Source organism: Penicillium griseofulvum, assembly GCF_001561935.1.
Source record: "Penicillium griseofulvum strain PG3 chromosome Unknown contig_79, whole genome shotgun sequence".
NCBI lineage: Eukaryota > Fungi > Ascomycota > Eurotiomycetes > Eurotiales > Aspergillaceae > Penicillium > Penicillium griseofulvum.
The window spans coordinates 298,039-309,578 of record NW_024467420.1 but is presented as its reverse complement, the minus strand read 5'-3'; the positions used below and the strand labels follow the sequence as shown (position 1 = coordinate 309,578).

At 48.2% G+C, this 11,540-nt stretch overlaps 4 protein-coding genes across 4 annotated transcripts; 2 read left to right on the top strand and 2 right to left on the bottom strand.

The window, feature by feature from the left end:
* Nucleotides 1–61: 61 nt before the first annotated feature.
* Nucleotides 62–507, top strand: PGRI_000980 (ubiquinol-cytochrome c reductase complex assembly factor 2; the record flags this gene model as incomplete). The annotated part of the gene is made up of 2 exons (XM_040787811.1): nucleotides 62–76; nucleotides 163–507. The coding sequence occupies 2 exons, from the start codon at nucleotides 62–64 to the stop codon at nucleotides 505–507; spliced, it is 360 nt and encodes a 119-aa protein (XP_040651583.1).
* A 327-nt stretch (nucleotides 508–834) lies between these two features.
* On the bottom strand, nucleotides 835–2,526 carry PGRI_000970 (3-oxoacid CoA-transferase; the record flags this gene model as incomplete). Its single annotated transcript, XM_040787810.1, has 3 exons — nucleotides 835–1,148; nucleotides 1,204–2,383; nucleotides 2,464–2,526. The coding sequence occupies 3 exons, from the start codon at nucleotides 2,524–2,526 to the stop codon at nucleotides 835–837; spliced, it is 1,557 nt and encodes a 518-aa protein (XP_040651582.1).
* Nucleotides 2,527–4,483: 1,957 nt separating this feature from the next.
* On the top strand, nucleotides 4,484–4,897 carry PGRI_000960 (SNF2-related protein; the record flags this gene model as incomplete). The annotated part of the gene is made up of 1 exon (XM_040787809.1): nucleotides 4,484–4,897. The coding sequence occupies one exon, from the start codon at nucleotides 4,484–4,486 to the stop codon at nucleotides 4,895–4,897; it is 414 nt and encodes a 137-aa protein (XP_040651581.1).
* A 1,911-nt stretch (nucleotides 4,898–6,808) lies between these two features.
* PGRI_000950 (ubiquitin-specific protease UBP2) lies at nucleotides 6,809–11,363 on the bottom strand (the record flags this gene model as incomplete). The annotated part of the gene is made up of 12 exons (XM_040787808.1): nucleotides 6,809–6,906; nucleotides 6,984–7,433; nucleotides 7,489–7,678; nucleotides 7,741–8,161; nucleotides 8,214–8,865; nucleotides 8,923–9,460; nucleotides 9,521–9,609; nucleotides 9,668–10,062; nucleotides 10,115–10,160; nucleotides 10,214–10,421; nucleotides 10,510–11,267; nucleotides 11,342–11,363. The coding sequence occupies 12 exons, from the start codon at nucleotides 11,361–11,363 to the stop codon at nucleotides 6,809–6,811; spliced, it is 3,867 nt and encodes a 1,288-aa protein (XP_040651580.1).
* Between the last annotated feature and the right edge of the window lie 177 nt (nucleotides 11,364–11,540).

Below are 11,540 nucleotides of genomic sequence, written 5' to 3'. Positions count from 1 at the left end.
AAAGATCTCTGAAGATATTCATTCCCCTGTACAATTAATTATCTTGTGACCCTTTTCCACCATGGCGAGAACACCAGTGAGTATCTAATCTAACATCCCAATCCCACACAATATCATCAAAAAGACCCAAATGTTCAATCCAAATCCTAACAAATCATCCAGGCCCTTAATCCGCTCTCCCTCCAAACCCGCCTTACGCACCTTCTCAAGCACTGGCCCTCAGATGCAGTCCGCCCAGCCTCAGTCTCCGTCCAGTCCTACATTGAATCGCGTCTCAAGTCAGCAGACAAGTCCGGTCCAGCAATCTCCGAGTCCTCTGTGAATGCGCTTGAATCACTGCTAAACAACCGCTACGCGCGCAAATACCCCATGCCGGAAAAGCTGCGCCGGCCGGCCAGTAACCCAGACCACTATGACAATGTCGTACGTGAGTTTGCAGAGGCGCCAAACCGCGATTGGTTTGGCCGGTTAAAGAAGAGAATGGCCGGTATTATCCGCTTGACGTGATACTTCCATTCTTGCTATATGTATAGACTTTTGGTTTTTTGACGTTGGAAAACTTGGGAAAACTTGATTTGATCATTGTTTCGTTGGGCTTGGGTGAGCATTATGGGGTTTTATTTTGATGGATTGCATGACATGTACCAATACCTTTTCTTTTATCTTTTTAATTGTATACTCACTATATTTTCTGATCAAATGTACGAAATTTTATTCAAAGGATGTTCTTCTTGATGCATATCCAGGATATGTTCACGGGTATGAATTTTGAAACAATGTAACTCCTAATTACTATATACAAAACGCTTGAAGAATCATAAAGTCAATGCAAATTTACAGCATAGGCTTCAGGTCATCAGCGACCTTGAAGGGGGCCTCAGTCTTAGCCTTGACCTCCTCGACGGTGACACCGTCCGCGATCTCAACAAGAGTCAGGCCGTGAGAGAAGTCAACGTCAAAGACGCAGAGCTCAGTGATGATACGGCTGACACAGGCAGGGCCGGTCAGAGGGAACTCGCAGTTCTTGACAATCTTAGGGTTACCCTTCTTGTCGGTGTGTTCCATGGTCACGACGACCTTGGTGGCGGAGGGGTTGGAGACCAAGTCCATGGCACCGCCGAAGCCCTTGATCTTACCAGGGAGCATCCCTGCGAGAGAATGTTAGTTATATTTATAAAAAGAGGGAAGCAGAGAAAAACGTACAGTTAGCCAAGTCACCCTTGGCGCTGACCTGCATGGCACCTAGGATGGTCAAGTCGATACGGCCGGAGCGGATCATGCCAAAGGACTCTTCGCTGCCGAAGCAGCTGGCACCGGGCTTAAGAGTGACAGTCTCCTTGCCGGCGTTGATGAGATCGGCGTCCTCCTCGCCCTGCTTGGGGTAAGGGCCGAGACCGAGAATACCGTTCTCAGACTGCAGGGTCACCTCGACGGAGGGGTCAACGAAGTTGGGAGCAAGCATGGGCATACCAATACCGAGGTTGGCGTACATGCCGTTCTTGAACTCCTTAGCAGCACGGCGGACGATACGCTCGCGCTTGTTGGCGGTCTCACCCTTTCCGAGGGCAGAGGTATCAGCGCCCTCCTCCTTAGCGAAGGTGAATTTCTCGATATTCTTGGGGGCAGTGCTCTGAATGACACGCTTGACGTAGATACCAGGCAGGTGGATGGCAGCGGGCTCGATCTCGCCGGGCTCAACGATGTGCTCAGCCTCAACGATGGTCATCTTGGCGTTACGGCCCATGGCGCCGTTGAAGTTGGCGGCCGCATAGCGGAACTGGCAGTTACCAAGCTTGTCGGCCTTCCAGGCCTTGACGAAAGCGTAGTCACCCTTAATAGCCTCCTCCATGACATAGCTCTTGCCATCGAACACCTTAGTGTCGCGGGGCTCGCTGAACAACGCAACTGTACCGTCAGGGTTGTGTCGCAGGGGCACCGCACCGGTCTGCACCACAGTACCAAAAGCGGCGGGTGTGTAGAATGCGGGGATCCCCGCACCACCGGAACGGCACCTCTCAGCGAGAGTTCCCTGAGGAGTGAGTTCCAACTCGATCTCACCAGTCAGGTACATGCGCTCAAAAGTCTTGTTCTCGCCGACGTAGGAAGCAATCATCTTCTTGATCTGCTTGGACTGGAGGAGTAGACCGAGACCAGCTCCGTCCACACCGGCGTTGTTACTAGCCACAGTCAGGCCAGTGATAGAGGGGGTCGATAGAACAGCGTTGATCAGCGAGTCAGGTACACCGGACAACCCGAATCCACCAGCGAGCAAAGTCGAGTTGGACTTCATGTCTCTAACTGCCACCTCCGCTGAGGGGTACACCTTATTAATCTCATTTCGGCGAACGCTGCTAGAGAATGCGCGGGCGATGAAACGTTGGTGCTGGTAAAAGATAAGACATGTCAGTCTCCGCCACTTGAAAAGTGATATGAGCGATATGAGCTATTTCGCAAATCACTTACCTGAATAGGGTTGGCAGAGAACTGACGCGCGAAGCGCAGACATGTTGCCACTTGAGAAGGCATAGCGGGGGATTTAATAAAGAACAGTGCCAAATATCTCAAGTGTACAGGTTATAAGATAATCGAATAAATGCCCTGTGGCAGCGGCAATAGCCACTTCTTATATTCCCGAGCGGCAGTGAGAGCGGTACCATTCCCGAGTGATATTCGTTTTCCCCGGAAATGTGGATTCCCGGCCATTTCCACCTACTATGAACTACCCCGATTTCAATACATTTAACCGATTAACTATTGAAGATATACTAGACCAAGTAATATGAAATCCTACATAGGTGCCTTCTATATATATATATTTTTTTTTTGCTACTTATTATCTTTAAAATCGATCTAAACAGACTGACATCTCTTTATTGCCGCTGCCGAAATCTACAGCCGATCTGTATCCGATCCCGCGGCTTACCCAAGTGGGGAATCGGCAGTGCTGAGTCAGCTTCCTACAAGCCCAATATCAAAACTCCAGGGCTTAACTTGTTCCTTTATACATCGTGATCACGATCCTAGGCCTAGGCTTCACCAGTGGCTATAGTATTATATAGTACTATATAATCCGAAGTACAGCGGTATATGGTCCGCAATGACAATCTAATCACTGTATATATGGACTGCCTAGCCCACGATGCATGTCTCGTGCTTAACTTGCACATTTTACTCCATAACGTCTAAGCTTCTAACTTAGAATCCTCACTTTTTATTGTATACTATATAACTACATCCCCCTTGAGCCTACACATTCTAACTACGGTCAGAAACCATTTGATTTTCAGTGATCTTCCCTTCTCATACAAATACTTCTCAATCATCGAGATATTTAAGCAGCTATTACCCTCCAGCAAAACTTCTTCTGTATTTTCCACAAACTTCCTTGCCTCTAACCTATTGATATGGCATTAGTAACTTTTTACCTAGCAGGTACTTAAGCTCCTGTCGTCCCTTGCACACCTTCTTCTCTATTTCCCCCGCCGTTTGAGGTCTTTTGCCACTCACTGACTATCATAGTACTGATCTTTCGCCTTTGACCGAGGTCCGAAAGTTGCCCTTTGGCTGGTTTGTGAGTCACGTTAAACGCTTCTTCTATATACGAACGTTGGCACTATCGATCTCTTGACAGCCACTATCCGCCGCATGGATGATTCCGCTCCCGTTCTTGCAGGTATCGTTGGCTACCTTGATACCAACAATATCACCCGTCTTATCACTGCCGACTGCCCTGATACTCGTGATATAATTATCGAGTTTCATCGTGACCGCGACACCAAGTTTGGTTTATCGAGCTCGACGCAGGCCCCTCCACGTCTACGCTCTATCCGTAATTCTCTCGTTCTCATTGCGGTTAACCATTTGGCGAAATATGCCAGTGCCCTCCTCTCATCATCTCCCCGGACCTCTCTACTCCACAAGACAACTATACTGATGAAGAACCGCCGACTAGCTCTATGGAGACTGTCCCTTTTGATTCTGAGTTCCGCGGCCTGGTAATTGGACTCACTATATAACTCCTATAGCCAAGTGCCTTACGTTTGAACCGTGCACCTCTTATACTTGCAGACGTGCGCGCTCTATAGCAACGTCTGCGATTTAGCGTTCTTTGCCAAGTCGGTCCTTCGTGCAACTCCTGATAGGATTCCTCTAAGCCTACAGCTGAACCAGTGTTTACAGACCGCTATCTCTTCGAGCTCGGCGTTAGTAGCTCAGCCTCTTTGTGTCACGATACATATATACGAGTTCTCTTGACGGCAAAACTGGTTCTGTTGATGACCAGCCTATTCAATTAGCCGACCCAGAAGCTCTGGCTTCCGCCCGTGATGTTTCCCTCGATTGTCTTACGTATCCCTTTGATACGGGTTTACAGCATGCTGGACTTTCTGAAAAATCATAAGGGCAGCCTGTTCTAGTCCCAACCTCTTCATATGCGGTCTCCCCTACGATTCTAAAACCCTATCAGGTCACAGGAGTATCCTAGATGCTCCAACAAGAGGCCAGCCCACTCCATGGCGGTATCCTTGCAGATGCGTGCGGCCTAGGGAAGACACAAACCGCACTCATGCCGATCTACCAGGCAGCACTTTCCCAGTTTCGGCCTCCCTACCGGCCCACCCTCGTCTTAGTGCCCTCGGCACTCATCGACACATGGCTCTTAGAGATCGAGCGGCACTTCGGTGACGCCCTGACTATCCGGCTGTTCTATGGTACTAAAGCCCGCACTGAATATTCCGAGCGCAAGCTGATTATGCTCGAGTCTCTCCCTCAGGTTGAAGCCTTCATGCGCTGCCCTACCAGCAAAGTCTCCTCGGGCCACACCATCATGCTCTCATCCTATAACACCTGGGCCACACGTATGACTACTGGGATCGACCAAGAGGAGACGAACTTGTAGAAATTTGCTAGTTAGCTATCATGGGGTGTAGCTTGACCTGCCAGACAACCCACACGTCTATTTCGACACCCCATTATATATCTCATTGGTACCGGATATCTTTCATTTCACTGAGCTGGACAATTGATATTAGTGTCGGACTTTTTGTTTCTTCATTAGCTTCTGTAAGTTACTTTCTTCAATTACTCAATATCAATCTCTCGTTTGCACCATATACTTCCACGTACACCACGTAGTCTCCCTCCTGGCAATTAGACATTCTAAGTCAATCAATGCAACCGCAAGTGCTCGAACACAAGCGTCCGATCTCTCCAACCCAACTAGCTGGCTTAGCTTGTAGCGTATGAAGGGTTCCACTGGTGCTATATCCTCATTCTCGAAGCTCCATAGTTGAGAATATCGCAGAACCAATTTTTCTCCGTCAAATGAAGCTTGAATGATCCTTCCATGCTTTTCGCTCATATAGGAGAGAACTAATGACTAGAGATAGAGAGTTAGTATGACTTCAGCTACTATACTCAAGCCCTAGCCGGATATTCCGGATAAAGGGATGCCTAATAAAGGGACGCCTAAGGTCTATATGCAGCTTCTTAGATCCGCCATTGTTTTATTCTATCAGGCACTATTTGAAAGTTGATTGGATAAAATCAAAAGACCAGACAACTAATTGGTTTTGTGACCGGGACGTTATTGTCCGCAAAGCTTGATTAGGCGTGCTAAGCTTTTTATTATTTCAGCCATACTTTGTCTGATTGGATATACCTAGGTGACCGGGCACATCTATATATGGAAAGTGAAAGAACGATCAAGTGTGGCTTCGAAGATAAATAGGAAAGCATCAACCCTACTTGAAATTCTCCCTTACAAGCCAAATCATCGAAATCTACCTCACATTTGGACAACATTACCAACTTCATCATGCAGCTACCTTCTCTCATTATTCAAGCTCTAGCTCTTCCTCCAATGGCACTTGCCCTTGGAATCAACTGCCGCGGCAGCTGGTTTTGCCATGGGGATGCAGGCCCAATAGTCTCCAGAATACAAAATTCGGTGCTAAAAGCAGTTAGTGGCGGTGCCGGCGGTGATTTTTACAGTGAAGGCAGTATGTACCCACCTACAGAATGGAAAAGATATCCCTGTGTCCATACTAACCTACTATTTTAGAACAAATTGCATGCGCTGGCCAGTATTGTGCCTTTTACCAATCTGGTGCAAGCGGCAACCTCAACGATGCTCTCGGACATATCAACAACATTGCGAATCACGGCTGCAAGGTCTGTGGAAGTGACCCAACCCAGCCAGGGAATGATGTCAGCACTGGGGAGTTGACAATCAACTATGTCAGCTCTGAATCCTGCGATAACGCTGTTTGTCCTGCTTCTTGAGAATATTTGCCTGAGAAGCTAGCTGGATATCACAGGTTGAAGTCACATGGAACCGTCGGGTGGGATTAGTCTCAAACGGAGTGAAGAAACCATCTGTGATTTTTCGGAGACAGAGAATGTCATTTGTTAGTTATCTTTAGGGTCAGTTTGGCCAATACGTACGCGTTGTCGAATGAACTGTACACCCTCTACAGGCATATTGCAATCAGTTTTAACTCCACACTCTCTCCCCTTATCATCATCTCTCAAGAGCACTAGTCCATAGACACATTTCCGCCAACTTCTTGATTAGCCAGCATAAATTAAAGTAATCTGTTTCTTGGTATCTTAAAATATCAAGAGAAGATCAATTGCAACTATCTTAACTCTACAAGTATTCCATGGTATCTTCAGCGTATGTACAAGCTGGATAAAAAAGTTTCACACCTCGCAATGCAGTAATATCCACGTGTAGACATAAGAGAATCGAGAAATCATGCAATCATGTTATCATGCTGTCCACGTGGGTGCCACACAGTGTAAAAAATTAGGGACGGGTTGGTTTCACTTCGGCATCAACACTCTTGCGTTTCAAAGGGTTGACAGCTGCCGCATCGACGGGCGTGACATCGGAATCTACCAATTCTGTTCCGAGTCAGCCGCAGGACGAGGACGGGGCCATGCTGTGGTCTTCGCGTCGGTGGATTCTGTATTTCCCGTACCTGGAGTTCCATTGATGGCTGACGCTTCCTCGTAGGATGGAGGTTCCATATTCACTTCCGGCCCAGGGTTGGTGGGCTGCACACCCTCCATATTGGTGGCTAGTTCCAGACTGGGAAGGTCGCTCATGTTGTCGGATACCTCACGGCAGACCGGGTTTGCCAGACGGTCTTTCATGCCATCGTTGACATAAACAAGGAAATATGGGGTCGGAGGGTTGCTGGTCGAGCCGTTCTCGAAGATCTCATCCACGTTCTGGACCTCGGTGACGTACTCGTCATTGTATTTGCGCCATATCTTCTTGTCAAAGTCGAAGATGTAGATATAGTAATGGCCGAATGACACCGACCCATGATGCACAAAAACGGCGTACAGTCGATATGGGAGGTTATGGAAATCGGCAAATTGGCTGGAAATCATGGTCTTCGTATCTTTGATTTCTTGATCGATGGCTATAAAGAGTTAATATGCCTGTTTCAAGTGAAGTCGTAATGCTAGAGCTCCTACCTTGCAGGTCGTTCTCTGCCCTATGGGCAAGGCACTCGAGTTCGTCCAGTAACTCCGCACCAGCCACAGCATTCGTAGAATCGGATCCGTCTCCGGCTTCGGTCTCAATATCATTTTCAATGGAGTCCACATCTTGTAGTGCGGTTTTGACTCTACGGAACAATGTTGCCATGTCAACGCCGGTAGCCTCCTGCAGAAAAAAAAAGGTTAGCTTTGTAGACCTACGGCACGTGGGTTGAGAATATTTGATACCTTTGTCCTGAGAAGCACTTCGCGGCGGGCCTCGAGCGTTTTCAGAGACGCCTTCCACTCCCAACACTGATTTCGTCGATCCACAACATCCGGGTTCTTGGTGTCCATGTATCGATCCATGTAGATGGTTTCAAGCAACCCGAGATGGTTTGTAGATTTGAACGAGCATTTCTTCACAGGGTCAAATTGAACCCGTTGCACCTGGATCTGGAGAACAGGTGGAAGCTGGCTGATGGAAGCAAATTGTTCAGCTACAGCATTGTCCACACTAATCTTTTGGATATCAAATGCCCCATCGATGGCATCGTAGATGTTTCGAGATCCATGAGCAACATCGACTTTGATGTCACACCACCGTTCGTCCTTCGAACGTGTGCCTTTCTCGGTGGAGATGTAAGATCGGGTTTGGCCGTAGAACAAGCTGATAAAATGGTTAACATAGGTACTTTAGTGGTCGCCTGTTCATAACTTACTCTTTGATCTGGTCAAGCTGTTCACCATCGCTGCCAATACCCCGAGGCTTGATGGCGCACTGGCTCTGGAACAGAACATTGTTGATGACTTCTGTTACATCCTGCTGGGCACCGATTTCTACCTCCTCTTTCAATTGCTTTTCCCGGTCAACTTGCGGGGGGTTGCGAGGTGGGACGGGTGGCGGCAGGTTGGCCTGTACACCGTCGTCTACGTCGATATTCATGTCCTGGTCAGATCCTGCCTCTGCTTGGTCCGACAGTTGATCCATGTCCGGGGGATTGTTCTCCTTGTTCTCAACAAAGAGTGCAGGTGCATCATTCATGCTATTATCTGAGACCAATGTTGCGTCACTGCCATGATCGCTGCTGGTCGAGTTTTGAGTAGATACGGGATCAGCTTCGTTAGATGATGAAATCGGCTCCATCCGACCCCCGAGAAGGGGCTGTGGAGGCCCAAGAGGCCCCAGAACAGGAGCACCGTTGATGTCACCAAGAATTTCGGGCCTATTAGCAGTGATCGTCGATCGACGACGTATTGCCGCTTCGTTGCTTGGACTAATCAGGGTCAGCCGAGCAAGTTCTTGGCCGGGAGTCACCGAGATTTGGGATGAGGTGATCATGCTACGGAATAAAGTCCGAAGCTCATCAAGGACTGCAAAGGAAATGGTCAGTTTGGGAGATATAGCCATCGGGACGGACAGTAACTCACATCGCTGAGATCGCTCAACCTCTCTCTTCGTCACCTTCCGAGAGCCCACTTGTTTCTTTGCGAGGTTTTCCTCATCATCAAGATCCATCTGGAAGCGCTCAAAATCCAAGACCAACTCACGGAAAGGACGGACGGAGAAATAGAACTGCAACAGGCTGTTGAGATAGCATGTATTGCCAATGTTTTGTAGTCCGACTGGCCAATCTTGCATGCTTCTATCAGGCTCATTGGAGATACCTGCCATATTTCTCAACGTAGAGCTGTCCAGTTGTTTGGCAATAATTGTCAGAGCCTGGTTGTACCTTTCGGCATCCCCGGGGTTTTCATCGACGCAGATTGTATACGCGGCTATGATTGCCCCATCGTCGGCAGTTCCATCGGGGATTTGGAGTAGACGATAGGCATCGCCAATGTCCATTTCACCAGCAATCATCTCTCCGGTATCGATGAAATGGTTCAACGCGACCGATTTGCGAGACTCGGCAATGAGTGCTACGGCGCGTTTCGCAAGTTCTTTTGTAAGCGGATTGTCATTGACCTAATTGATAACAATGTCAGCTTGCGTCCAAGTCACCAATAAAGCGATCGGGAAACACACCTTTGCAGTATACATAGTCATGACAAAATCATCTGGCGTATTATCCTCCACCCCCAAAAAGACATTTGCTTGTTCAACAGTAGAAACGCCTATTGTCAAAATTAGCACGCATTCGAGTGTGTAGACAAAATGACTGGATTAACACACGATCTTCTGATGCTGCTTTGATGCGCGCGCTTCCCCTGGAATCGCCAATCCGCCATAGTTGCTGACGCGCTTGGGTATCTTGAGTCGTAGAGCTGAGGAAGGCATAAAATTTGCCAATGATGCTATCCTCAGTGAGGTTTGGATCATCGTGGTGAAGATTAAAGTACTGATACGCGCCGACAACGTCATCAACGGTATACTTCCCTTGCTCGTAGGCTCCCTGGACGGCTATGTGGATGGTTTCCTCGTCCTTTCCACCACGCAGAAAGCTGATAGCCTTGAGAGCAGACAAGTAAATCGGGGTTCTACCAGGATCGACCAAGACCTGTCGGTTGTATGCTTCGATGACAGCCAATGAGGACATATCCTCCATCACCCCAAGGTCCTCGTAGAAACTAAAACATCTGTTAGATCAGTTCTATCAATTCAAAGACAGGGTGCACAAACGGGGCATGAGGCATCTCAAATTCTTTGTAACGCAAAGCTGTCGGATCTAGAGCTGAGGTTAGTTTGGAAGCATAGGGCCAATGATCACAATGCACTAACAATCTTGCGCTTCTAGGGCACTGAAAAGAACGGGGATAGCGGAGGGAGGAAGGCCGGGAATCTGAGATCCCCTTCTTTCTGAAGCGGGTCGGAGATGTACTAGAACTAGCAATTCATGCATCAAGTCATCAAGAAAGAGATGCATCGGGTCCTGGTAAGGCTTTTCGGCGTCAGAGGTCGGTTTAGGCGGGTGCCATGCCCCGGTATCCTGAGTCAATTCGTCAGCGACACAACAAGCCCTAGTGACATAACGAGACTTGTGGACGATGTAGGAAGACAATATCATTATTACGAACCGTATTGTACATGAACTCCAGAAATTCAAGTAATTCTTTACAGGCAGCACCTTCCACGCCGAAAGAGTGCATAAACCTCTTATTGACAGAGGAGATTGGCTTGCTGCGCTGTGGATTTCGTAGGGCGTTGGTAATGTACAGGCGCAGATTATCCAACACATTGATCGGTTGCGGATCGCCCATGCCTTCCATAGACTCGGGATACGCTGTAGTGGCCTCTTCGGCTCGTTTCCGCAACAACTCTTTGTCGGTCATTAAGTGGATGGATGCCGGGCTCAAAATCGGTGACACAATCCGCAAAGATACATTCGCGGAGCATGAGGTGTAGGAACATTGATAGTGGTATGTCTCCGCAAGCTGCCCTTTGGGAGTCTCTTCAGGCAACGTGATGCCATTCTTCTGTCGTCCTGATTTGTAGACCAAATGATGCAAGTGCTTCCCTTGGTTCTGACCGAATGTACTCATGTGGCCTGTGTAGTTAACCACCATTTGAAGATGATAACGGCACTTTGTGCATATGGCTGAGACCTTGGATGATGTGCCTGGCCTTCTCCGGTGCTCCGGCTCTGACATGAAGGTTTGGTCTTCTTTCAAGACATATCGGTGTAGACATGCTTCCGATGATATGAATCCAGGTGGGCCGTTGTAGCCTTCTGGGTAAATGGGCGGAGTTTCTGAGAGGAGATTACGGCCTGTGTCCGGGTCGTGTGCTGGGTCATACAGCTGGATATCATGAATGAGGCGCGGCGCGGTCTTTCCTATTTGATGAAAAGAAATGTAAGTATTTGCTCAAATTATATTCTGAATTTTCTGATCTAGATTATTGCATTACCGGCTTTCTGTGCAGACGCCATGAAGGACGGTGTTCGGGCCTGAGGGCCTCACACAGTTTGAATCTTCGTCTGAATATTATGGGAGAGATGGTTCTTCTAAAACCGGATTCGCATCGAAGTCCACAAACGTGCGCAATGTAAGGGCTCAGCTGTGATGACAATGTTGTCAAATGATGAAATCGCCACTGTATGCGGAGA